Here is a 27023-nt window from a genome sequence, read left to right on the forward strand (position 1 = left end):
GAGTTTAACTTTGCTGGGTCAATTGATTACCCTAACTTGATGGGTGCATGTTGTCTACCTGACTGGACTACTGTAAGGTGACTATGTGGCAGAAACCAAACAAAGGCAAACAAATAAAAAAGAAGAAACAAAAAGCTCTGAACAGCGCACTTAAGCTGTGGGAAAGTCATGAGTCAGACTTCCCACTGCTGGGGCAGGCATGGCTGGTTCTGCTGAAAGGTTACAAGAATTATTAAATATGGAGTGTATTAGTAAAGTGATTGTGTGGCCAGGTGGTGGTGGTGGTGCACCCCTTTAATCCCAGCAACTCAGAAAGCAGAGGCAGGCAAATCTCTGTGAGTTTAATGTCAGCTTGGTCTACAAAGTGAGGACAGCTAGAACTACACAGAGAAACACTGTCTGGAAAAACAAAAGAATAAAAACAAAAACAACAAACAAACAAACCAAATACCCCCCAAAAACTTAAAACCAACCAATCAAGCAAGCCAAAAAAAAAAACAATTAACCAACCAAACAACCAAACAAAAACCAAACCCCAATTTTTGTACATTGGAGCTGAAGTCAGGGCGTTGCTCATGCCAGGCAAGTGCCGTACCACCACGCTACATCCAGCCCTCAGCTTCTCTGTGGAGTCTTCTGTGTAACTCGGGCTAGCTTTGAATTTGCCATCTTCCTGCCTCAGCTTCTGAGTGCTGGGATTACAGCTGTGTGCCCCTTACCCTGAGGCAGATGGTGGCTCTCACAGTTATGGCGCTCCCTGAGATCCCCTGAAGACGCTGTTCGAGGAATAGCGCTGCAGCTGTGGCTGGAGGCAGAGTCTTGGCAGCTTTTGCACTGTGTTTGGGAGGGAGATAGTCTCACAGCAAGATGTGGTACCTGACAGTATCTGAACAGTGTATTCCACTCTCAGTTTTTAGTCTACTTGACACAAACTAGAGTCATCTGGAAGAGGGAACCTCAACTGAGAAAATGTCCTTCCCAGAGTGGCCTGTGGGTGATTTTTTTTTCAATGAAAGGTTGATGTGGGAGGGCCCAGCTCACTGTTGGTGGTGTCCTCCTGGGCTGGTGGTCCTGAGTGGCCTAGGAAAGGAGGTTGGACAAGCCATGAGAAACAAGGCAGTAAGCAGCGCTCCTCCATGGGCTCGCTTCCGTCTCTGCTTCCTGTTCCTGCCCGTCGTTCCTGCTTTGACTTCCTTCAGTGACGTAGTGAGAAGGGAAGCTATAAGCTGAAAGCGATCCTTTCCTCCCCGAGTTTCAGCCGCGGTGTTCTATCACAGCAGTAGAAAGGTTGAGACTCTCTGGTTCGCTAAGAACGCTAAGACATTCTTGCTGAGGCAAGTGATAATATAATAAAGGCAAAGCTGGAAATTTGTATTCTTGTTGAAATCAGCAAAAATGTGGGCCTCAAGTACTGTTCATAGAAGGAAGTCCAGAATGAAAGATCATGTGTGAAATGCTTACAGACTGTCTAAAAGGCATGGTGGAGAGGGAGGCGATTAAAAACTCTTTATGTTTTTACATTCAAGAGAATATTGACCTGGTATGGTGGTGCACGCCTTTAATCCCAGCACTCAGGAGGCCGAGGCAGGTGGATCTCTGTGAGTGTGAGGCCAGCCTGGGCTACATAGAGAGACCTATTCTCAAGAAAAGGGGCAGGGGTCAATAATTTAAAAAAAAATCATAGTTCCAAACACAGATTTTCAGTGACCCATGGAACCGATGACTAGGTGCGGTGATTGTTGTGCAGACGTACCATGAGAAGGAGAGACCCTTGATGCTTTGACTGGAAAGGAGCCTCGCAGCCATCAGCCACAGTTCTTGGCCTGGTTCCCTGCAAGGAAACCATCCACACAGTAAAAAGATCAGCCTCCGGAGAGTTACACACAGTTCAAGTAAACCAATGTCAAGTCGTTGCTTAGGAGGCCAGTGAGATGGCTCAGGGTGCCTGCCATGCAAACCTGAGGACCTGAGTTCAATCCCTGAGCCCAGGAGAGGTGGACGGAGAGCACTGACTCCACAGCTGTCCGCTGACTTACCTCCATGCGTGTGCGGTGGCAATGCACCCCTTCATCACACATGATGATAACAGATAAAATAAAGGTCATATAAAAGAGGAAACTGATTTCAGGGGCTGAATGCATGCGCTGTTGGTAGACTACTTGGCTCACTTTCATGAGGACCTGGGCTCCATCATAGCAAGGCAAAAACAAGAAGCAACCCAAAGGAAGCCAATTTTGTGCTGTGTATGCTTAACGCTTAAATAACTGTCACATAGACACACTAAAAGTAGTGTATGCTATGGGCAGAGACTTTGTCATGTGCTTGAACCATATATGGCCCCAGTTTCTCCGTATATGACTCGCCTCTGTGTTTTTGTAAAATGATTGTTTGTGCTTGTTTGCAGAGCAGCTCAAACATGCAGAAGATTAAAAGAATGAATAACAGTCATGCGTTTTCCCACCTGCCAGGCTTCTCCCCCATTTAACAAATGTTAAAATACGAAGTGTTATTGCTAAATTTAGCAAATGTTATGATAAATGTCCCACCCTCCTCATGTCACCAGAGGTGACTGCTCTCTGATTTCCAGCTCCAGTGCTTGGTTAGCTTTTCCTGCTCTTTTTCTTCGTAAAAAGGAATCCCACGTCAACGGAGTGTCTGGCTCCCTCCATTTCAGACCCCCATACAGCTGCAGGATATACTTAGTCTTGTGCCCATCAACTTATATTTTCATTATCTTTCTTCCTTGCCAGTCACTTATTTATCTACTTTTCTTTTTGAGTCAGACTCTTGAGTGGTCCAGGTTGTCCTAGGTTCTGCTAAACAACCAGGTTGAGCTCTAAGAAGTGATTCTCTCCCCCAAGTGCTGGGATTACAGGCTCGGCCACACACCCATCAAAGGATCTGTGTGCTTCTGAGTGCTGGGATTACAGGCTCGGCCACACACCCAGCAAAGGACACTGTGTGCTTCTGAGTGCTGGGATTACTGGCTCGGCCACACACCCAGCAAAGGATCTGTGTGCTTCTGAGTGCTGGGATTACAGGCTCGGCCACACACCCAGCAAAGGACACTGTGTGCTTCTGAGTGCTGGGATTACTGGCTCGGCCACACACCCAGCAAAGGATCTGTGTGCTGCTGTACCAACATCTGGACTCAGGGTAGACTCCCTCCACTCTTTACCCCTTGGCTCTCCAACATCTCCCAGGTCCCATTCATGTCCTGCATAGCCTCTATAACTGTCTGTCCAGTTCCTTCCCTTTCTACTTTTATGCAGCCTTAGAGAGCCCCAAGGGCCACTCAGTAGCAAGTCTTACTATCATCTGACTAACTAGGAGAAGGGTAGTCTCTAGGAGAAGGAAGCCTGCTTCCAATAGGTGGTGGGCAGGAATGCATTCGTCGTGGGCTGTCTTTTGCCTCTGCCCCACATATTAACCAAAGTCCTTTCCCCCAGTGAGGCTCTCTTCCCACCCCTTGAGCTCCTGACTCATTACTTTAACTCCCCCCAAGGAGGTTTAGCACCCTGCAGGCTCTGCAGCTCTCTGCATCTCAGCCCACTGCTCAGTAATGGTTCGTGGAGTCGTGATCTTCCTGTGCAGCTGGGGTAAGGCTTGGGCGTGGAGAGGGGCTGGCAGGTTAACTGGGGACTGTTGGTCATCTCCAACAACTCTTAGGGCAAGGGTCTGAATCAAAGGGAGGGAGGATAGGTGTCTTTGTAAGCTATGCCTCTATGCAGAGGGAACGGCCTTACCAGAAAGTCCTATTCTCCAGGGCTCCCCATTTACAAAGCTCCATGTGCAGAGGTATAGAGAGGAGATTGCAGAAGCTAGCAGGTGGGCAGAAAGGCTGGATTCCACCTTTCTGGGCCCAGGTGTTCTCCAAGTCTTGACTTCAGGTAGGTAGGTCCCACTGCTATCAAGAGAATAGTCCATAATTTGAAGTCTGTACTGGGACCTCATCCATGTATCAGATTCATACAGAAGCCTAGATTTGCACCTCTCTTGGAGAAGCAGGTCTGGGTGCCGAGCCTGCTCATGGCTGCCCTAATAGAAAGAGCGCTGTGGGTTTTCCATTCCCTGGTGCCGGCCGACGTCCCCATTCACTTCCCGCTGCCCCTGTATTGTCCGTGAGGGTTCGAGCCTGTTAAGAAGGGAAGTCACCTAAGGCAGGAAGATAAGTGTGTGAGGCTCCTGAGTATGTGGCCGCAGGGTTCCAGCTCTCTAAGTATCTGAACCTCAAGTTCAAACGTCTCTCTGGCACGGACTCAGACAAGTAACCCTTTGAAGTGTCCTTGCCCTTGATGTGGCGTGGACTCCAGAATCCAGAGATGGCTGGGAATTCCAGGGGCGTGGGGAAGAAGGATGGTTGTTTAGGAACATGAGGGAGTAGAAAGGCTTTTGAAAGGTAGAGACCTCCTGAGGGTTTGGGCTTCACCATCAGCAAGGGGAGTGTGACCTAGTAAGGATCGGGAGAACACGCTGGGGTCCTGCATGCACTAGCAAATGGCTATCCTGTGAGGGGAATCGGGGATATAGCCTAGCACGCCCAAGGCCCTACCTAGTCCTAGAAATGGAGAGGGAGATATTCCGGAGCTAAGAAAGTAGATGGCCTAATTCCAGATCCCGGATGTCCTTTGAAATGGCGTGGAGGGGACGTTTCCCTGGAACTCTTGCCTTCTGCATTGGGTTTTTTTTTTTTTTTATTTCTTACACTTTTGGTTGTGAGCCTAGGCTTTAACAGCCGAGACATCTGCACGTTGCCCTGGCTGGCCTGGAATTCACCCTACTGTAGACCAGGCCAGCATGGAATTTGCAGTGTCTTCATGGCTCTGCCTCCCATATGCCGAGATTAGAGGCATGCACCAGCACATCTCTTGGGCTTGGTTGTTTATTTATTTTTTGAAGTGTTACATCTTTATTTATTTTGTATGCATGCGTGTGTATGGGGGTGCAGGGGTGCGGGTGTGGGTGCAGGGGTGTGGCTGTAGGAGTACAATGGCATGCAGGTGAGGGTCAGAGGACAGCTTACAGGAGTTATATGCACCTTCCACCATGGGAATCGCAGGGATTGGATTCAAGTCATCAGGCTTGGTGGCAGGCCAGCTGAGCCACCTCGCTGGCCTGACTTTGGTTATTTTTGAGGGAGGGAAAAGGATGAGGACCACCCAGGTGGCTAGCCTGGAACCACAGTGGAAGCACGGTGGGAGGAGGAGACTTGGCTCTCTTGGGCAGGTGACACCCTAAACTGGAGTGGGGTTGAGCATCAAGAGACGGGGGAGGGGGGCAGTCATTGGGGATTTGGCATCTTTGATGACTTCCAATCCTTCTACCCGCTGTATTCCTTAGTCCTGGCTTCCTGTGATGGGTCCAACCTGGATGTGGAGAAACCCACTGTGTTCAGAGAGGATGCAGCGGGCTTCGGGCAGACCGTGGTCCAGTTTGGTGGGTCTCGGTAAGAAGGCCCTGCCTGCTCTCCTGTGCCAACCCCTTCCAGGTCCTCGGCAGGCAGGTAGCTGCTGCTAGCACACGGCAGGAATGTGCCTCGGGTGAGAGGGAAGTCCTCCATTTGTTATTAATGGGCCCAGGGAGGACTGCAGAACTGGAGGTAATGCCTGGTTTTACACAGGAGCCTCTGAACCTGCCCTTTATCAGGGGCTTCTCTGTGTGTGGTCCCTATTACTGCACCAAACCCACACTCGCTAAACTTGCTGTTTACTGGTCTACCCTGAGGCTTCTGGATTGCTGTTTTACCTTTGCCTTTGTGTTCTGTAAGCAAGGAAGGATGGAAGCAGAGAAGCATGCTGGGAGTTGGTCCATAGACCCATCTAGCCCTCAGCATCTCTCTGCAGAGATATCCCATTTCTGCCTAGCAGCTCCTGTGCTGTCTTCTCCTGGCATGAGCTGGGCATGGTCAAGGTTGATGAAGTTACCCCAAAACCTTGGGGGATTGAGGAGGTACTTAGAAAACTACCAAGAGACAAGGAGACGGGAAAAATCTCCCCAACCCCAGGAGGCCCCACATTTTTATTTTGCATTGATAGCCACAAATTATATAGCTGCCCCACCTACCTCCCACCCCCGGGCACTCCTATTCTCTTGTCCCAGAAATAAGAACCAAAGGATTTCAAGTCACATACGGCATGGATATAAACTAACTTTTCGGAGACCCAAGGAGGAAGGGAGCAAATCCAGGGGAATTCCAGGCTGCTCCATGGAGGAGGTGGCAGTGAGCCTGAGAAGATGGGGTTTCCCAGGCCAGCAGGGAGCCACAGAGGCCCCCGAATTCTGTATAGCCACGCCTACACCCAGCTAGTAAGCTGGGGAGATGGAAAAAGCATCAGCTATAGACTCTAAGTTCCAGGGTCTCGTTTTTTTCCTCCACCCCTCTCTTTACTTAAAAATGTAACACATAGGAGGAGGAAGGGCCTTGGTCCTACCTCAAGTGGTGTGACAGACTTTGTTGATTCCCCATGGGAGGCCTCACCCTCTCTGAGAGTGAATGAGGGGTGGGGTAAGGAGAAGGCGGTGGGGGGGGGAGGTGGGAGGACCAGAGGGAGAGGAAACTGGGATTGGTATGTAACATCAAACAAGGGGAAAAATGTAACTCATAATGTAACACCTTAGCCGTGATGATGCACGCCTTTAATCCCAGCACTCGGGAGGTAGAGGCAGGTGGATCTCTGTGAGTTCGAGACCAGCCTGATCTACAGAGCGAGTTCCAGGACAGTCAAGGCTACACAGAGAAACCCTGTCTCAAAAACAAAACAAACAAAACAACAACACATAGACTGGTGCACGAATGTAAAGGGTCCAGCTCAACGATTCTTTACACACGTATATGCCGGGGTAGCGGTTGTTTAGATCAGCTGGCAGCCCTACGCCAGCAGACCCCACCTACCCCAGCAGACCCCACCTACCCCAGCAGACCCCACCTACCCTGCTCAGCACCAAAATCCAGTAACCTGGAAGGTAGCCATTGTACTCACATCTCTCATCGGAAGTTGGTTTTTAGGCTCCATTGGTAATTTCCTGATCGCCACAAAGCTACAGTTTGTCCTGAAAATTTCTTTAAGTCATAATGGAGACACTAAAAAGATTGAGTTTCTGTAGAAGAATGAGCTTGGTAAGAAAAATCAAGTTTGTTCTTCATGATTGCCATCAAGTCCCAAACCCTGTAGCCATCTGCCAGGTTCTCCTCAGGGAGCTCCTGGACACCCTTTGACTCATGCATGGCACACAGAATTGCAGCTTTCTATAAAGTATCCTCTGGAGAAAAGAACCCTTAGGAGCCTGTTGAATTAAGGCTGCCTTGGCTGATGAAAAGATACCAATCCTTGTCTGCTTTTCTTGTCTGGGTGGGGAGACTGTTGGTAGTGATAAAATATTTACAATTAAAAAAAATCCCCTTGAGGCGTTTTTCAAGAAAACTATTTACATTTCTACTATGAGGATTAGGTACAGACCTGATATAACCACATTAAATTGTCCAATTTAAATTGATTACACTATATTGAAAAACTTCTAGTTAATTATAATCACCTTTGCTTGGAAAGCTTATGGTCTCAGAAAGCTGTTTCACTGAGTTCAAGGCGACTGTTTCTCAGGTGGCTCAGAATGGCAGATGCATAATGTGTTCCCATCCCTGGGAAATGTCATTTTTGGTGCAATATTTTTGTAAAATAATCCAGAGTCTTTATTCACCCAGCTACATATGATTGCACATGATAAACAAGCCGGTGGGCGTCCCTTCCATGCGTGTGGATAAAACACAGGACTGACTTTTCAACAGCCTCCCAAGTAGAAAATGCCCAAAACTTTCCCACAGAGCCTTACTTCCTCATGGCAAGATAGTTCCTTGTACCCAGGGTGCTCCTGTTTCTTCTCTGACTGTGACTTGTGGTTGTTTTTCTAGACTCGTGGTGGGAGCCCCTCTGGAGGTGGTGGCAGCCAACCAAACAGGACAACTGTTTGACTGTGCACCTGCCACTGGCACGTGCCAACCCATCTTACTGCCCAGTGAGTGACTGAACCAAGGGATGAGTGCTCTCAGCTCTCCTCATGTGTTCCTTTCAGCGGACCCCAGCTAAGGCTAAACCCCTCAGCGAAGCTGTGTGGTTGAGTGTGACTGTGTGTATCTGTCTTCTCAGCTCCCCTGGAGGCTGTGAACATGTCCCTGGGCCTGTCCCTGGTAGCTGCCACCAATCACTCCCAGTTGCTGGTGAGTTCTCTGGGTTGCAGGAGGGTCATGAGAGGCAGAGTAGGAACTGAAGGAGGCTGAGGGTAGGAATGGGAGTTGGGGTAGAAGACTATGCCCCAACAATAAGCAATGCTTATGGAGGTGGTCTCTGCCTTCAGGCCTGTGGTCCAACCGTGAAGAGAGCTTGTGCGAAGAACATGTATGCCAAAGGGTCCTGCCTCCTTCTAGGCTCCAGCTTGCAGTTCATCCAGGCAGTCCCTGCTACCCTGCCAGGTGAGTTTGCTGGAGACAAGGCTTCTGGGGAGCTCAGCTTGCATTGTGCGGTCAGAGAGCGAGGTCTTCTTCTCCTGGCCTCTTCTGGAGGGCAGTGTGTGGCTGAGCAGGAGCCTCGGCAAGTGGAAGAGGTGGGCGGGAGCACACTTTGGCCTGGCAATGAGGACAGCAACCTTCAGTTGGTTATGATTGGATCAGAGGAGAGCCTGGGTGCTGGTCGAGCAGGGTGTGGCGGTGTCACAGTTGCTACAGGTGTTTGGGCACTCCTTGGTTTTTCTTTGATGGCAAAAACAAGTCTTAAAGAAGAGAAACCCATGAGGGAGACAGCACGGATGGCTCATGACCAAGCTGCTGGGTTCTCCAAACTCTCTCAAGGACAAATGACAGAGCTGCAGAAAGTGCGGTGCACAGTTGTGTGAATGTCATTGTTGCCCAGGAGGATGGGACCTGGGTGCTCTCTCATTGAGAGTCAGTCTGCAGGGTTAGGTGTTTTCGTGTGTACAGGTAATAACGCCTTTCTCTGGACTTTAGCTTCCTCATTGGTAAAGTGGGGTTAGCATTCATGTAGTTATAAAGATGAAAGGATTTAAGGTATACAAAGTGACTAGATCCCTGGCTGGCACAGCCCATGTGATAACCCTTATTCTGTCAAACAGTTGTGTATTTGCCTTGAGGGAAGGGCCCAGGAAAACCGCCTCATCGGTAGCCTAAGAATGGAAGGCAGGAGTCGCACAGGATGCTGAGAGCAATGCTTTAGACTGGAGAGGCCACAGTGCCGTTAACAGTGAACGTTTAGTTCATGTTAAAGCAGCAGCAATAACAGCCCCAGACTACACTGCCAGACCGGAATCTCCTTGAGGAGCAGAAAGAACAGAGAAGCAGTGCCTAGTTTTTAGGATTTGGGGAGACTGTGTCCAGCCTGAGGAGGTCAATGTCTCCTCACAGAAGTCCTGGGAAGTCACAAGGTTTGGTGCCTGATGGTGGAGAACACAGGTGCATGAACTAGATTCAAGAGAGGCAAGTTTGGCAGAGGTAGAAAGAACCAGGGTCCACTGGCTGCCATCTGAGGACCAGCGCTCTGTAAGGCCTCCGGGTTGTAGGCAGGATTGTTTTTATTTAACTGGTGAGTGAACCAGGATCAGGGAGTCCTCCCTGATAAAAGGAGGCCACAGAGCTCAGGCAACCATTGTCTTGTTGGTTTATTGCCTTCTGTGAGAAGCTCAGCTCTATTCAGAAACTTGCTGTTGGAAGCCTGGTGGACACAATAAAAAGGGAAAGAAACAGGAGACATCTGATAGAACTTGACATAGACCTGGCCTGAGAGAAAACAAGGATGTTGTTTTGTAAAAAGACTGAAAACAGGGACAAAATTACAGGATGGCGACCACTCAGATGTGTGCAGGGCAGCGAGGGTAGCTGTCGTGCCTACTGCGTTAGGCTATTGGCACAATAAAGTTAATTAATATGTATATAAGGTGATGGCTACGGGGTCTGTCTGCCACTTCATGACGGTTGGCTGTGGTCACCATCCTCACTGGCCTCAAACATCTCTAGGTCTGCAGAACAGAGGATGCTTGAAGCTTCTCAGCCTGCTGTGTGGCTAGACTTTGTGGTCCCTGCAGAAGTAGAAAGGGAAGTGGTGATCCCCCACTTCTCCCCAGCACCTGCCATGGTCCCACCGCAGCTCCGGCTCAGGTCCTGAGAATGGGGAAGGGGCGTTGGCGCGAAGAAATGAAGTAGTGTCCAATCACCAGTTGAGTTTCACACAAGAGGCTGGCCCGAATAGCTCCAGCCGTCTTTATTCATACTCCTAAAACAAGCATGTTCTTCCCACCCTCCAATGTTAACTTCTAGCAAAAACAAATATGTCAAATATGTTTTCCCCCCAACGTTTACATCAAAACATCTTTAAAAAAAAACAATGCTTATCATTTTGCCAGCTTGGCCAAATATGGAGCCAGGTATATCCTATCTTTACAAATCTAAAAGGTGATGCGCATAGGCACACATTATCAAGAACAACAATATCATTCCAAACTTAACAAAGCATATTTACAGAAATAGGGGTGAATTGCCGCCAATCCCGTCAGTACTGAATTGGGACAGCTCCCAGGGTCAGGAGTGACAGCTGACATCCCCAGACCAGAAACCCGAGAAGCATCAGCTCCCAAAGAAATTTAGATGAAAATATTTGAGAAGAAAAAAATGGGGTTTCCAGGAATGATCACATCTGTCCCCTGTGTGACTGATAAAATGACACAAAAAACCGCCAAGAGAATTAATTGCTAATATTATGAGAGAGAAGAGAGAGTGCAGGTCACGCTGTCCCAGCAGCACTCTGTGCTGTCTGGAAGTCCACTGGTGCTTGCTAAGGGACACTGACCCCCTGGGAGTCCCTGCCTCATCTGGAGACCCGAGGGACAAGCACTCATGTTCTGGTCTGAAACTAGGCTGCATGGCTCCCAACAAGCACCCTTGAGGCCCTGGTGAAAGGAGCAGATGAAGTGGAGGGGCAGTGGCGAGAGGAAAAAGCCCCTTTTATTTTAATGGTGTGTGGGAGGCAGTTTGTAGTTTTAATGTCTCGGTGTGACACCTCAGGGTTATGCTGGTTGGCTCGCTCCCCACCCTGTGGATAACGCAGGATGTGGGTGCTGGTGGAGGCAGCAACAGGGTCCTGCGCATAACCCACAACCCCAGTGTGAACCTAGGGACAATCTGAAAGGCCCTGCTTGTTGACATGCTTGTGGTATGTCTTTCCTCGTACAGTGTGACCTCTATGAGGCCCGAGGTGGTAGCTTTTTGAAAGTGAGGGCCCTGCAGCTAGGTTTTTCCCAGAAACATATTCTGAGGCTTGGGGATGTTCTGGAGAGCAAGGCTGGTTAGCAAGAGGAAAGAGATCTGGGCAGAAGGTAAGGGCTGGTTAGCACTTCCCTTCCGATGGAAAGAAACCTTCTCTTCAGGGAGGAGCGAGAGCCCTTGAGGCAGAGGAAGTAACCAAACTTCACCTTCCGAGAAAGTGCGAAAGTAGAGACTGCCAAGATTCCCCAGGGCGTCTCCCAAGGGCGCCCCCCCCCCCCGGGCTGTGCACACTTAGAAAACTGGCAGGGGGGGAACCTGCATTTCTGGGAAGAGATGTGTTGGCTCTGTGGAGCGCCTGCCTGCAAGCCGTGCAGAGCTCCAGGGTTGCCGCTTGCGTGCTGTCACCTGTGCTGGTGACAGAGTGGCCTCTGGGTCACCCCTGCTCCTGTCAGTCGCCCCTGACCACACTCTTGCAGTAACCCTAAATTGGATTTTGATGCAGTTGCGACTTGGGTCTGTTTTGGGTTCACTTTCTGGCGGTGATTTTATGTGTAGTATCCAGAAGTCTGTCACACACCAGCAAGGTAAACGGTGAGGCGGTTCTCTATAGATGCTTCCCTGACCTGGGAGTTTGGACACTAGTTGACCCCGTATGTAGGCTGGAATCCTAGGTAACACACCTCCTGTCCAGAGGGATTCTTGGAACACTCAGGAACACTCAGAGCTATTGCTGGCGGGCTGCATGTAGGCTAGAAGCGAGTGCATCAGCATTGGAAGGGGGCGGGCCTGGGTGGTACCCCAATATTCACTGCACAAATGTTCTGCAAGCCTAGAGAACTCCTGGCACGTGTGTAATGGTGACAGTAATCCTCACACAGCACCATGCCTTGTATTGATGTAAGTGCGTTTGTTGTGGCAATAATCTGATGTGGTAGGTACTACTGTTAACCGTATCTTAGAGACAGGGAAGCCCAAGTGCTGAGGGATCAATTAAACAGCTGCCTAAATTCACCAGCTAGGGAGTGATGGAGCTGGGGTTCAAGGACAGGCACTTTGGTGCCAGGAGGCAACCTTGAACCACCTCGCTAAACTATACTGCCTGTGCTTTCTAACCCGAGAACATGAGGTTAATGAGGAGTTGACTGGTTTCCTGCGGAGCCTGTTTGGTCCCTAGCCTTTACTCCTCCCTTCCCACTTTTCCTGGCCTCTTTGAGGGCAAGTGAGGACAGTACCAGGGCTTCCGATGCAGGAAGAAGAGGGAAGGGCTGTCTCTGTTGAGTAAGAAGGAATTCTGGGCCCCAGGAGATGGTTGAGGCCCATACGTGCATCTGATTTCTCTCTCCTTCACTGCAGAGTGTCCAGTCCAAGAGATGGACATTGTTTTCCTGATCGACGGCTCTGGCAGCATTGATCAAAGTGATTTTAGCCAGATGAAGGCCTTTGTCAAAACGCTGATGGGCCAGTTTGTGAGCACCAACACCTCGGTGAGTACCAGACATGGTGGCCTGTGGAAGGGTGGCACAGATGTGGCCTCACACAGCCGGTGGAGGAGGAAGTCCAGAGGGGAAAGGAGAAGGGCGGGGAAGGGGAATGGAAGGGCGAAGGAGGGAAGGAGCCGAGGAGAGTCCTGATCCTGGGGCTCCCTTGACTTTCGCAGTTCTCCCTGATGCAGTACTCAAACATCCTAAAGACCCATTTTACCTTCACCACATTCCGGAGCAGCTCGAACCCCCAGAGCCTGGTGGATTCCATCGTCCAGCTGCAGGGCCTGACGTACACAGCCACAGCCATCCAGGAAGTGGTGTGAGTCCTTCCTGGGTGTCCGTGCCTCTGCTTCATGTTGAGTCAGCAGAGTTCTTAGCTCGCCTCTGGAGGCTCTGGAGGACCATTGGGGAGAGGGTCGGCTGTAGGCAGACTGCTTTCCAGAGTGCAGTTCCCACGCCTGCGTGAGACTGGACTTCTCTGCAGCTACTTCCCCTACGCCTGGTTCTAGGAACCTCAACAAACCCTTTCTTCTACACATCTGGTCAGCACTGGAGCCAGGTCGTCCCTGCAAACTCACTTAAGGTGGTGGGTCTGGCAGAGGGTGCGGCTCTCCTGTGGAGGAGTGAGACTGAGTGTCCGGGATCCTTGTTTTTCTGCGCATCCTTGGGTGGTGCGCTAAAATGTGCTAGGATCATCCCAGGCAAGAGATCCTCTGGCTAAATGCACTCGCTCAATTTCATAGCGGCTCTTGTGCCTTGGAAAAAAGATAGAAACCCCGAAGCGTAGCTCCCCTCCTTGAGCCCCTCCTCAAGCCCTCAATGCTTTCCCGCTGCTGGGCCTTGAGAGGGAAAGTATATGAAGTGAATTAACAGTGGCTCAGGGCTCCAGGCCCATATCCCAGAATGCACTGCAGCTCTCCAGCAGCCCGTACCCCAGAGCCAGTCTCATCTTAGCATGGAACTCAGCTATTGCTTGATTCATTCCAGCGCTAAGCTAATTTTCTTCTCGTCTTCCTCCCCCTCTTCCTCCTTCCCTTCTTCCTTCTTTCCCTTAAGACATTTCATTTTAGAAAGACAAAATGGCAGCGCTGGTGCTGTGTCTTAGTCTTAGCATTTAATAGGGAGTGGCATTCCTCTAGGCCTAGCCCTTGGGAGGTGGAGACAGGAGGATCAAAAGGTCAGTGTTAGCCTAGGTTGACTTTGAGATCCGCTTGGGATATCTGAGACCAGTTCAGCTAGTCATCCGTAAGACCTTACGTCAAACCACAGCTCACAAACTCCATAACAGTGGCAAGGTTACAGGATTAAGGGTTACCCATAATTCCTCTAGACATTCTAGCATACAGAATATCAGAAACAAAAAGTGATACATTCAAATGAATCAATAAATTCCACCTGCCCGACACAGCTCAAATTCTATCATTTGCCTTTATGCAGACTGATGGTATATGGTCACAATAGGGTGAAAACATATTTTCCTCTATTTTTAAAGGAAAACTTAAATTTATAGCATGTTCCATGTTCCGCTACAGTTTTGACTTTTACTTTTCAACAAAGGAGCCGAAGAAGCCGTTATGTTTTATTGAATTCCCTCCCTAATGTTGGACAATAGGGTGTTTTCTAGCCTTGTCTTCGGCAGGTGTATGGTATGTTCTGGACTTGAGTGTCATGGTGCACAGTTCCCTTTTAAGCGTTTGTTAGAGCTACGACCTGACCGGCACTCACTCACCCACAGGCCATTCACGGTCATGTAATCTCTCCAATAACCAGGCGCCATTTGTTTCAGTTGCCAAATCTGGTGGCTTCAACGACACATATTCTTTCCTCCTAGTCCAAAGAGGGTCCAGCTGTTTCTGCAGATGTTCTTTTATATAGCCAGAACCCAGAGAGCTCCTTCCTATGCCTGGTGCTCAGGAAGGCCTGGCTGGAGGGACTGGGCTCAGCTGGGGCTCAGCTGGGATGGGTGGGCTTGTGTCTGCCTGTGGTTTCTTCCCGTGGGCTGCTCCTGACACCTCTGACAGAGCAGCCAGACTTCTCTCACGGCGACTTAAAAGTGTAGCCGGTAGCCATGTGTCTACATCCACGAGGAGAGCACTTGCCTGGCAGTGAGAAATAAGTTCCTGCATTGCTCTGGGTGGAAGTGAGTCACGTCGCGCCCGGTTCTCTGTGCGAGAAGACAGAGTTTTAGAGCATGGTCAGGGCACAATTGCCACCAGTTTGCTCGGAGAGAATCAGAAGCTCAGAGAGGTTAAGTAGCACGTACAGAGATGTCTGACTCCAGAGCTGCGCTGCACCGCACTGCCTCTAGGAATGGAGTTCTGTGGTAGAGAGACTTTAGTAAATATCGAATATGAATGTCTTTACTATTTTCTTTGTTTCTAGTTTAGCTTTCTAGAAGGAAATCTTTTATCTTTTCCTTCCTTCCTTCCCCCCCACTTTTGGGGGGGGTGTTTGTGGAATGGGTAAGAAGTAAGGGGATAGGTATGAGAATCAGGGTGAGGGTGTGTGTGTCCCAGATCTCGCTGTGTAGCCTAAGCCTGGCCAGACTGGAGCTCATCCTCCTCCTGTCTCCATCTCCAAAGATTTGGACTGCAGTCCTGCATCATCACTGCCAACGCCAGGTAGTTCTTCAGCGTGCCCTGCATGGTCTTTCTGACGTAACCAGATGAGCTCCCGTCTTTGTAGGTTGTCTTTCCAGGATCAATTCTGTCTCGATAGCCATTTCTCTTCATTCTCTGACAGGAAAGAGCTATTCCATAGCAAGAATGGGGCCCGCAAAAATGCCAAGAAGATCCTAATTGTCATCACGGATGGGCAGAAATACAGAGACCCCATGCAGTACAGTGATGTCATCCCCGAGGCCGAGAAAGCTAAGATCACTCGCTATGCTATTGGGGTACAGTCTCTTTCTCCTCGTCTCCCTCAGACCAGCCTGCTCTTCACCCAGTGAAGGCTCAGTGGGTTTCTACTGCTTCGATGTCTCTCTGCTGCAGGTGGGGGATGCCTTCCAGGAACCCAGTGCCCTGCAGGAGCTGAACACCATTGGCTCAGCTCCCCCGCAGGACCACGTTTTCAAGGTGAACAACTTTGAAGCACTCGGTAGCATCCAGAAGCAGCTCCAGGAGAAAATCTTTACCATTGAGGGTGAGTGGGGGCAAGCTCCGGCCTTGGGGTTGAAGGGATTGCTACCAATTGCCCCCTGTAATCTTGATGTTACCCTTATTTATGTCACCCCCCCCCATGCCCTATAGAGCTCAGGCCCCAGACCCTACTGTGTTCTGAGTCCTCACGCTCGCATAGCTTTGGAGAATCTAAGTGACATGCTTCCCTGCAGGGACTCAATCAAGGACAAGCAGCTCCTTTCAGCACGAGATGTCCCAAGAAGGTTTCAGTGCGGCTTTCACGATGGTGGGTGGAAAAGACATCAACTCTGGGCCTTCTGTGGGCGGGGTGGGGCCCAGAAGGGGCCAGGAGCAGATCTGACCTTAAGTCCTCTGACTGAATGAAGAGTATCATCCACGGTTCTTAAGGTGCGGGGGACAAAGGCGAGCAGGAGACAGCCAGAGAGAAAGCAGTGCAGTAAGACTTGTCTGAAAGCTGTGTGCCCAATGCATCTAAAGAGATTTTCTTCTAATAAGTTGGGCTCAGCAGAGCGTGGCAGAAGGGAAGCGGGTTTGTGTGGAACTGGTCGCTGGGCTATGTCAAAGGGCCACTGAGCACTTTTGGTGTTTTTACATTTCTAAGTTCTTATAATCCAGAGTCTAGAAATGAATACGGAATGCAGGGGAGCATGAAGCATTGCTACCTGAGGGTGCTGACAGAGACCTTACAACGTTGTGACGAGCCTGGCTTTGTCATAGAGGAGCTGAGAGAGGGGCGGGGGTGGTCAGGACAAGGTCCCCTCTGTCTGAGAACAGAGATTCACTGCCCAGATTCAACTGAGAAGTGACCCAGATGACATTCTAAGGGGACCAGTGATGGTTTACTAGCATATTGGTGCCTTCATGCTGGGTTTGGGGAGGCCTGATGCCGGGATGGGAGAAGGTAGAGCAAATGGCAGGAGCCTAGGAGGCAGAACAGGCGGAAGGGTAACGGGGCCGACAAGGGCAAGGACAATGTATTGAGAGACTAAGGAGTTAAGGCGTAGAGACAGCTAGTGAAAGCTAAGGAAGAAGAAAAATTAAAATGACAGTTGGGGACAGGCTTCTTTGGATTAGGCTGGCACCCTGCTCCAGCCTGCTCAGCCCTGGGATCCTTTTCTCCCAGGATGGACCAGTTCTGGGATCTGTGGGAAGCTTCAGCTGGTCTGGAGGTGCCTTCCTATACCTCCAAAATATGAGACCCACCTTCATCAGCATGCCTCAGGAGAACGTGGACATGCGGGATGCTTACCTGGGTAAGAAGAGGCTGTGGGAGGAGGAGGGGCAGGACGAGCTGCCGGAAGACAGGAAAAGCCTTGGTGCTGAGGTCTGGGCCCCTCAGGTTACTCCACCGCACTGGCCTTTCGGAAGGGGGTCTACAGCCTGGTCCTGGGAGCCCCTCGCCACCAGCACACGGGGAAGGTTGTCATCTTTACCCAGGAATCCAGGCAATGGAGGCCCAAGTCTGAAGTCAGCGGGACACAGGTTGGTATGGAAGAAGCCAGAGTGGAGTTTGAGAGTGGGTAGTGTGGCCAGGGTGGAGAAGGAGGAGATGAAGGGCCTTTGGAGCCCACAGGGGAAGCTGTGGTACTGGGACAGGGGCAGGGCCTCGCCCAGATGGGGCATCTGTAAGATGACTTCAGGCTTGGCCTACCAGATTGGTTCCTACTTTGGGGCCTCCCTCTGCTCTGTGGACATGGATGGAGATGGCAGCACTGACCTGGTCCTGATTGGGGCCCCCCATTACTATGAGCAGACCCGAGGGGGGCAGGTGTCTGTGTGCCCCATGCCCGGTGGGGTAAGTGGTGAAGCGTCCTGTCTGGTGGTCTGTGGGTGTGGGTGGAGGGCTGCCCAGGTCGGGTCTGACGCTGGCTCTGTCTGCAGAGGAGCAGGTGGCAGTGTGAGGCCACTCTCCACGGGGAGCAGGGCCATCCTTGGGGCCGCTTTGGAGCAGCCCTGACAGTGCTAGGGGACGTGAACGGGGACCGTGTGACAGATGTGGCTATTGGAGCACCTGGAGAGGAAGAGAACATGGGGGCCGTGTACATATTTCATGGAGCCTCAAAACTGGACGTCAACCCCTCGCCCAGCCAGGTGAGGCCTTGTCATCGGCCTCTTCTATTTCGTTCCCCTCTCCACGTCTTGGGTTGGTTAGTCCGTCTGGCTGCTGGTGACAGCCACTGTCTCTTTTCACAGTCTCTCAGCAGTCTGCTCCTCCGCACTGAGCACCCAGCATCTCTGGGCCGACCCAGCCTCCGCTCTGCTGAGGACAGCTTTCTAAGAGACTAAGCTGGGAACTGAAACTCTTGAGTCAAATCCCTGGCAATAGCAACCATCATTTGCTTCATGTTCTTTGTCTGAACGATTGCTTCAGATTCTGCAAGCTTTAGTTTTTCCCTATGTGATAGAAATGATCAGGCCAACTCCTTCCTGTAAGGATAATACGTACACTGAGCGCACTGAGCACTCCATCTACCACACATTTTCTGGATGACCATACACATGACGAACAAACTACTTTAATCCTATGTCTGTATATTTATTACACTGCTGCTTATACCCTCAGGGCAAGCTGGACTTGTAAGAGGGCCCCCTTCTCTCTTTCTGAGGGTCTCCTCAGGACCCCCCCCCACTGTTTGCTTTCACCTCCTAACCCTTCATTTCTCCTTTAGCAACCCCTGGATACCATCATCTGTAGGTTTTTCTTCTTTTCTCTTCTTGATCAGCGGGTCACTGGCTCCCAGCTCTCCCTGAGGCTCCAGTATTTTGGGCAGTCACTAAGTGGGGGTCAAGACCTTACCCAGGATGGCCTGGTGGACCTGGCCGTGGGAGCCCAGGGACACGTGCTGCTGCTTAGGTGAGAACTCACCCACATCCCACCCAGTCCACCATGTCCAAGTCACTTGTGCTGGTCCTTCTCCGAGAGATCAGCATCACACCCTCACCCCTTGTTGACGTCCCCAGGAGTCTGCCTTTGCTGAAAGTGGAGATTGCTATAAAGTTTGACCCCGCGGAGGTGGCAAAAGCTGTGTACCAGTGCTGGAAAAAGATTCCCACTGTCCTCGAAGCTGGGGAGGCCACTGTCTGTCTCACTATCCGCAAAGGGTCACCTGACCAGTTAGGTGAGTGGTTTCCTAAAATTGGGTCCAACATCGCCCCCTTTCGAGGCCTCTAAGGCTCTGTAGAGGGCAGAGAAAGCCCAGGAACACTAATCTCTTGATCTTTCCCGAGCTGCGTGAGTCAGGGCCTGAGTTCTTTTTTTTCCTCTTCATGCACCCAGGCCTATGGTCTTCTGTAGGAAGACCCACAGCCTGTCTCTTCTCCTCCCCACTTCAGCCTCTGTCCCTGCTTAAGCTACCACATCTCTGGTTACCTGCACTGAAGCAGACTCTCAGTGGCCCTCACACCTCTCCTTATCCCTCTCACCAATGAGAAACTAGGCTTGATTGGTCCCAAAATGTGAACCCAGGCTCCTTGCCCCAACACTTAACACCCTTACACTGCTTTCTCTTCAGTATTGGAGACTCCAGTCGTTTCTATGATTCCATCCCACCGTGGTCCCTCCTTAAATCTCCTGTCACATCTCATTCCACTCTTCTCCTTCCATGTACTTCTGTGATTGTGCCAGCCCTATCTCCCCCAGAATCTTAGGAACATCAAAACTTTCTTTCCCCAGGCTTCATTCACAGTCCATGTGCTTAGCTTCTTTTTTATCTATCTATCTATCTATCTATCTATCTATCTATCTATCTATCTATCTATCATCTATCTATCTACCTACCTACCTACCTACCTACCTATCTACCGACTGATCCATCCATCCATCCATCCATCCATCCATCCATCCATCCATCCTTGTCTCCATGTGCATCCCCAAAGGTGTTGCAGTCATGGGCAGTGCTCCGCAAGCTTAAACAGCTAAATGGAAGCAGGGATTCCAGGTTCTCTGCTTTTGCACTTCTCATCTTCCTTTTCACATCAGGTGACGTCCAAAGCTCTGTCAGGTATGATTTGGCCTTGGACCCGGGCCGTCTGATTCCTCGTGCTGTTTTTGATGAAACCAAGAACTGGACTTTGTCTCGAAGAAAGACTCTGGGGCTTGGCGTTCACTGTGAAGTGATAAAGCTTCTTTTGCCTGTGAGAATTTGGGGAAAGGGTTTGGGGAAGGAGAGTGGGTAAAGGAGGGTTTGGGGAAAGGGAAAGAGCCAAGACTGGTTTGTCAGGTCTCTGGTCTCTACTATGTGAAGTGGGCAGAGAGAAGACATTGAGACCAGAGAGGAGAAGGGCCGGGAGTGAGCCTGGCCCCTTAGCCTGGGTGTGGCACTGTCTGTCTGGATGCAGAGAAGGAGCCCAGTGAAGGAAAGGAGGAAGGACAGTGGCTCTTCAAAGTTCCTTCTTTCCCAGGACTGCGTGGAGGACGTGGTGAGCCCTATCATCCTGCGCCTCGACTTTTCCCTGGTGGGAGACTCTGCTTCATCCGGAAAGCTTTGTCCTGTGCTGGCAGTGGGCTCTCAAGACCATGTGACAGCATCTGTGAGTACTTGTCCAGTGGAGTCCAGGGACAGGGTGGCTTCATTGTGTCGCTCTGTGCTTAAGAACCCACAATGGATCCCAGCTGCCCACCAGGGACAACACACCCAAGGATGCTCCCCTCCAGCTTCTTAGGCCTGGCCTAGCTGGTACCCTTGTGCATGCCCAGCACATTCTACACACTTCCCTCTTCTCTCATCCTTACCTCGGAACCTCGGTCTGCAGTAATTCCCATTTGAAAAGCGTTCCCTTCTCTCTGTCCAAAGAAAGAGCCTGCTTCATCTGCTCTGACCACACTGATGCCTCCCACACCTCATCTCCTCTGACCACACCGGTGCCTCCCACACCTCATCTCCTCTGACCACACCGGTGCCTCCCACACCTCATCTCCTCTGACCACACCGGTGCCTCCCACACCTCATCTCTGGCCACACCTGCACCTCCCAGCTCCCACTTTTCCTCTGGTTCCTAAGTCTGCTACGATTGTCCATTTCAAAGCGGCACACCTGGAAACTGAGACGCCCCATCTGCATTGCTCTTGGGTCACACGTTTCTCATGCATTGGAGCCATATCTAATTCACCTGTAGTTTTTACTTCCCCAAACTTCCACCCAGTTGAAAACTCATGCCCTATTTCTAACATCTAGTAACGTTTGCTGGATAGCTGCTGCGGCGCAGGCTGGACTTGATCCAGCTAGACTTCGTTGTGCTGAAGCCAAGACCTCATGTTTTCACTCTTTCACAGCCCCTTCAGCCCGAGGCCCATTCCTTGCTAGTGTCTATGAGAGTACGGGTGCCAGAGGTTTACTCACAGTCCAGAGAGGGGGTTAGAGACTGAGTCAGACATGGAAGAGAAAGGAGCAAGCCATTTTTGTTGCAGCTCCCATTTGAGAAGAACTGTAAGCAAGAACTCCTGTGTGAAGGGGACCTGGGCATCAGCTTTAACTTCTCAGGGTGAGTGCTGTCTCCTTCCAGATGATGAACCACTTGTGACCACTCCCTTTGGCTGTCTAAAAAAAAAAATGAATTCTGTTGGAATACCATCAGTTCATGAGTTCCCACTATCTCCGCAATGGAGCCCTTCCTTCAGGCTTGCCCTTCCCTCCTCAGCCTGCAGATGTTGGTGGTGGGAAGCTCCCCAGAGCTCACCGTGACAGTAACTGTGTGGAATGAGGGTGAGGACAGCTATGGAACAGTAATCAAATTCTACTACCCAGCAGGGCTATCTTATCGTCGGATAATGGAAATACAGGTAAGCAGGTCCCTTGGACTCTACTAGATAGCTAGAGCCTTATCTATCTCTGATACCAAAGTACTACAGGCTGAATGAACCATAAAGAAACGATAGTAATTTGGCTCATGATTCTGGAAGTGCAGACTTAAGGGGTGCACCTGGTGGTGGCCTCGCTGACAGAGTCTCAAGGCAGTTCGAGAAACAGTGTAGCAAAGACGGGTATATGTGTATGTGTGAGCGTTCTGTCCTCTTCTATCCTGGGGTCCCACGTTAATGACCTTATTGAATTTTAATCACTTCCCAAAGGCCCCGCTTCTAAACGCCACAGTCTGGGCAAGTTTCTACCTCCTTAATATCTCACAAAGGGGATTAAATGTCACACACAAAATCTTGGGATCCTCTAGCCATTTTCAAACCAAGAGCCATTTTCAAATACCGGCCCTATAACTTCCAGTTTTGCAATCCTTCTACCATGTGTGTATCTAGATATTATAGGTCATCACAGATAGAGTATATTAAGCCCATGTGTCAATAAATAATATTGAGCAAATATTCATAAAATCATGCCTAGTCAGAAGTAAAAAACCGCTAGCATCCTTAAAGCCGCCCGCTCTCTGTCTTTCCCTGTCACAACCCCGTTCTCTTTCCCATGATGACCAGATTTTTAACTTCATGAGAGTCGTTTCCAGGAATTTGTAGGGTTGCCATCCACGGGTGTGTCCCTAAATTACACGGTTCAGGTTCACTGGGGGCTTGGACTCTATGTGAATGGAAGCGTGTGGTATGTGCTCTTCTGTGTCTTGACCTCCTCCTTCAGTGTTGTTTGTGAGGTCCTCCGTGCGGCTGCGTGTGACTGTGGCAGCTGCACCATTGTGACCAAATATCTGCCAGCAACAACCTAAAAGGGGACAAGGCGTATTTGGCTCCCAGTTTAGAAGGTGTGTTAGACAGAACTGACGGAGTGAGTATCTACTAAAAGGGGAGGTGCACACTTCAGAGGGCATGTTAGTCGGGGTTCTTTAAAGGAACAGAACTGATACAGTGAGTATCTATTAAGAGGGGATGGACTGGGCTGGCTTATAGGATGCTGTCTGGGCAGTCCAGCAAGGGCTGACTCGGGCCAGGAAGGCTGTAGCAGTAGCTGCACTCAGGACTGGTCGCTGTCAGTCATGAAGCTGATGTCTCAGCGCTCTCAATCCGATGCTGGAGCCCTGGGGGGCCCTCAGAGAGTTGCTGGGCTTCAGTCTGTGTTTGAATCCTGAAAAAGATGAATTTAATACTCCACAGCCACAAGATAGATGAACTTGTCAGCTTGCGTTGTGAGGTAATTCACAGAGAACACACAGACACCCTTAAAGCCAAGTTGTATTGCCGACTGGCAGCGGCACGGGGAGCTTTCCCAAATTACGCAGCCTTGATCAACACCACTTTTTGTCTTTTATGAACAAAAGCCACACCTGGTTGATACGCGTTGGTTAGCAGGAGCAGTCAGCAAGAAAGCAAAACTACAGGAGACATAGAGCAAGGTTAGCACTTTAGGGACTTTTCTGGGCCCTGGAACTATGGATTAGGTTTTGTTCTCATTTGGCAAGGGTTGGAGCCTATGTGCTGGGTAGTAAGGTCAGGATGTTGCCTCTAACATGGTGTCGGTCGTGCTAAGTTCTCAGGACCTGCTTGCACTACAGTGAGAGCAGAGAACCGAGATTCCTTCTTTAATGTCCTTTTCTGTGGACTGCCACCAAAGATGTGGCCCAGATTTAGGGTGGGTCTTCCCACCTCAAATAATCAAATTAATAAGTTGGGTTTAGTTGATTCCAGATATAGTCATGTTGATAACTAGATTAGCAACCATCACAGAAGGTGACGGAGACACCGTGGCTGCAGCATGGCCTCTGTAGCATAAGGGGGTTGACTATACCTTATCAGCAAAGAATAAACAGGCCTCAAGCAGGCTTCTATATGTCTCCAGGCCCATTCAGAGTAGCCTGCACCATCCGGCGAGGCTGTGCATCCCCAAAGTTCTACAATCTCCCCCCACCCCAGAAAACAGCACCACCACCGAGGGGGACAAAGTATACAGACAGATGAGCCTGCGGCAACATTCCACATTCAGACCCTAGCACAACATAACAGCACAACAGTTTCACTGTGTGTGAGAGCTCTACATGGTTGTCACAGTCTGTCCGCTCTGCTTCTAATGGTTGCTTTCCTGATTTGAGCCATGACTGTTCTTGAGCTGCTATCTGCATGATGCATAACATTTTGGGAGATTTATACCACATAGGAATTCTATAGATTGAACATTTTCCGAAGTGTATTTTTTTTTTTGCCTATTTGCACTTCTGTGAGTAGCATGTGAGGGTCCCTGTGTCTGTCTGTCAGCTCTTGACACTATTAGACTTCTTAGCTATCAGTATGGTCACATACTTCCTTGCAGTTTTCGTTTGGAATATTCTCGAGAAATTGTGCAACTTTACATACATTTTGTGGTCCTTTGGGTCTTTTTTGGGGGGAGGATCTGTCTATCTACATATTTTCTTCTGTTCTTGCTTGTATTTTAAAAATTGGCCAGCATTGTGACACACACCTTTAATCCTAGCACTCAAGAGGCAGAGACAGGTGAGTTTGAGGCCAGCCTGGTCTACACAGTGAGTTTCCAGGACAACCAAAGCTACACAGAAAAGCCCTGTCTCAAAAACCCCAAAAGACAGGAAAACAAATCAGCAAAAAAAGAGACCTAAATAAATAAATAAACAAACAAATAAATAAATAACTCTGGATGTGGCGGTATAAACCTTTAATACCAAAACTCTTGTGTGGTGCAGAGGCAGGAGGATCTCTGTGATTTTTGGGTTAGCCTGGTACACATAGTGAGTTCTAGGCCATTAAGGACAGCCTAGGGAGACCCAGCCTCAAACGTCGATTTGCAAGAACTCTTTACATACTCCGATGGTCCTGTAGAGCAATATGCTGCCCTCTCAGTCTCTGCGTTGTGTCTTCCAGCTCTATAAAAAGTGTCTTAATTCAATCCAATTGAGTTATCAATCTTTTCCTCTAGTCTTAGTATTTTTTGTGCATGAATCTTGTCTAAGAAATACTTCCTCATATCCTAATGCCCGAGTGTGTATATCTTTCCACCTACCCATACATGGCAGGCCTTTGCTCTTTTTCCCCCTCCCCAAGTCCATACTGTCCCTCAGGCTTGTACACCAAGGGTCACTGCCTACCCACCTACAGCCACTTGGTGTTTCCTGCCACCCCTGAGGTGATGCCATGGCCAGCTCGAGCAAGGTCTGATCCAAATCAGACCTTGTATGAAGACCAAACAGTAATGACAAAGTGTCATGGTCACAGGCTGGCCTTGAAAGCCTGAATTTAAGTGTTACACGCATGTGCCACCATGCCCAGTTCATGAGGTTCTAGGAATCAAGCCTAACACAGCTACAGAACATCCCCAGCCCGAGAAAGGTGGTTAAGGATGCTTGACACCAAAACTGATGGCCGGAGCTCAATCCCCAAGACTGACAAGATGGAAGGAGAGAACAGGCTTCTGCAAAGTGGCCCCTGATGTCACACACACACACACACACACACACACACACACACACAGAGTGAGAGAGAGATATCTAATAAAGCATTAATGTTTAAAAGAAAACAATGTATTCCTAGGGAAGGGTTGTAGTTCAGTGGTAGAGAATTTACCTAACATGCATGAGGCTCCCCACCCCAAGGTTATGATAAGCTATAATCAATCCCTTTTAAAGTCTTTATAGTTTTACTTTTGTACTTAAAAGTCTTTGAAACAACTAGAACTTATTTAATATTTAATAAAACAAGGCAGGGATCGCATTTCATTTTCCTCTCTGTACTTTTATTTTTCAAGACGATTTTTCTTGGTACCATTTATTGAAAAGCCCGTCCTCCCCTACTGTTCAGCAATGACATCACCATCTTCTGTCAGATAAATGTGGCAGTCTGGATGAAAAGTGTCCCCACAGCCTTAAGAATTTTATCACTTGGTCCTCAGTTGGTGGCACAATGTCTGAGAGGTTTAGGGTCTTGCGGGAGGAAGTGCATCACTGCTGGGTTGGGGTCAAGAGTCAAAGCTTTGGGCCCCTTGAAGCTTGTATTTTCTGTTTCATGCTGTGGTTGAAGATGTGAGCTCTCAGTTTTCTGCTCTGGTCCCATACCTCCCGGCCATGACGGACTCTTATCCGTCTGTAGCTGTAGGCCAAATAGACTCTTCTATATTGAAGTTGCCTTGGCCACCGTGTTTTGTCAGAGCCACAGACAAATAACCAATGCCGTAACGTGAATTCCTCTGCTCTCCTACAAGCAACCTCACCAGCGCCCACTCCGCTTGGCATGCGAGACTGAGTCCACAGACCAGGAGAACCTGAGGAGCAGCAGCTGTAGCATCAATCACCCCATCTTCCGAGAAGGCGCCAAGGTCAGTGCTACCTGACCCCCCCAGATCCTCAGTGCTGGTCTCTTTGTCCCCACACACTCCCTCCCCTTCCTTTCCCATGACCTTCTCCATGTCTTCCTTTCTTTACCCCCTCAGAGTACCTTCATCATCACATTTGATGTCTCCTACAAGGCCTTCCTGGGAGACAGGTTGCTGATGAGGGCGGAGGCCAGCAGGTGAGCCTGGGAGAGCTAGGCTGTTCTCCTACTCCAGCCCCTCACCCCAGCTGGCTGTTGTTTTCCTGGACTCCTTCACAAGTGTCTTCCTCTCCTTTTTCTCCAGTGAAAATAATAAGCCTGAATCCAACACGACTGCCTTCCAGCTAGAGCTCCCGGTGAAATACACTGTATATACAGTGATCCGTAGGTACTAAATCCTCAGCCTTTGCCTTGGCCCTTTGCTTCCTCCAGGCCTGGTACTTCTTACTCAGTGGGCTCTCACTGTAATGAGAGTCTGAATCAGCCCATTTTACAATAGTGGACTGAGCCTGGGTCCTAACAGAAAAGCTGTGTAGTTCTCTGACAGTCGGTCTGCTGTTGAGATTGCTCACCTCTTCACCACCGATACCCTCTTCTTCCTCCCGTATTCAGTCTTCCTTTCATGTGAAGCTTTCCTTGGTGCTAGATGTGAAAGGTCAAGACTCTCCTGGGCATTGTGTGCTGGGAACTTGACCTAACAGGATAGGTCTGTCACCACACCGAGGCAAGACAGGGCAGAGGAGGGTAGCACTGGCGGGAGAGACGAGCACAAAGCTGCTGCGGTGGGTTTGAAGGTGCGTAGGTGAGGGGCAGGGCAGGCTAGAAGCAAGCAAGGGGCTATAGTTCAGTTAGGGGGAACTGTGTGGAAGCCTGAGAGAATACCAAGGAACAGGTTTGGTGCTGTGGCTGCTGAGCGTGTAGGAGAA

The 27023-nt window shown here is 49.8% G+C and overlaps 1 protein-coding gene across 1 annotated transcript in view; it reads left to right on the top strand.

The window, feature by feature from the left end:
- The first annotated feature begins 3362 nt into the window (after window positions 1-3362).
- Window positions 3363-27023, top strand: part of Itgad (integrin subunit alpha D) — a 28608-nt gene continuing 4947 nt past the window's right edge. The window contains exons 1-23 of the mRNA XM_075972426.1: window positions 3363-3599; window positions 5341-5446; window positions 7907-8010; window positions 8142-8212; window positions 8350-8464; window positions 12617-12747; window positions 12921-13066; window positions 15490-15643; window positions 15741-15891; window positions 16082-16155; window positions 17014-17143; window positions 17230-17372; window positions 17545-17685; window positions 17772-17981; window positions 18614-18744; window positions 18852-19009; window positions 19870-20024; window positions 20292-20420; window positions 21298-21371; window positions 21528-21669; window positions 25988-26101; window positions 26216-26295; window positions 26402-26485. Of these exons, the coding sequence (XP_075828541.1) occupies window positions 3563-3599; window positions 5341-5446; window positions 7907-8010; window positions 8142-8212; window positions 8350-8464; window positions 12617-12747; window positions 12921-13066; window positions 15490-15643; window positions 15741-15891; window positions 16082-16155; window positions 17014-17143; window positions 17230-17372; window positions 17545-17685; window positions 17772-17981; window positions 18614-18744; window positions 18852-19009; window positions 19870-20024; window positions 20292-20420; window positions 21298-21371; window positions 21528-21669; window positions 25988-26101; window positions 26216-26295; window positions 26402-26485 (2780 nt within the window). The 5' untranslated portion in view covers window positions 3363-3562. The remainder of the gene's footprint in view (window positions 3600-5340; window positions 5447-7906; window positions 8011-8141; window positions 8213-8349; window positions 8465-12616; window positions 12748-12920; window positions 13067-15489; window positions 15644-15740; window positions 15892-16081; window positions 16156-17013; window positions 17144-17229; window positions 17373-17544; window positions 17686-17771; window positions 17982-18613; window positions 18745-18851; window positions 19010-19869; window positions 20025-20291; window positions 20421-21297; window positions 21372-21527; window positions 21670-25987; window positions 26102-26215; window positions 26296-26401; window positions 26486-27023) is intronic.

The sequence above is a fragment of the Microtus pennsylvanicus genome, chromosome 5 (assembly GCF_037038515.1).
Source record: "Microtus pennsylvanicus isolate mMicPen1 chromosome 5, mMicPen1.hap1, whole genome shotgun sequence".
NCBI lineage: Eukaryota > Metazoa > Chordata > Mammalia > Rodentia > Cricetidae > Microtus > Microtus pennsylvanicus.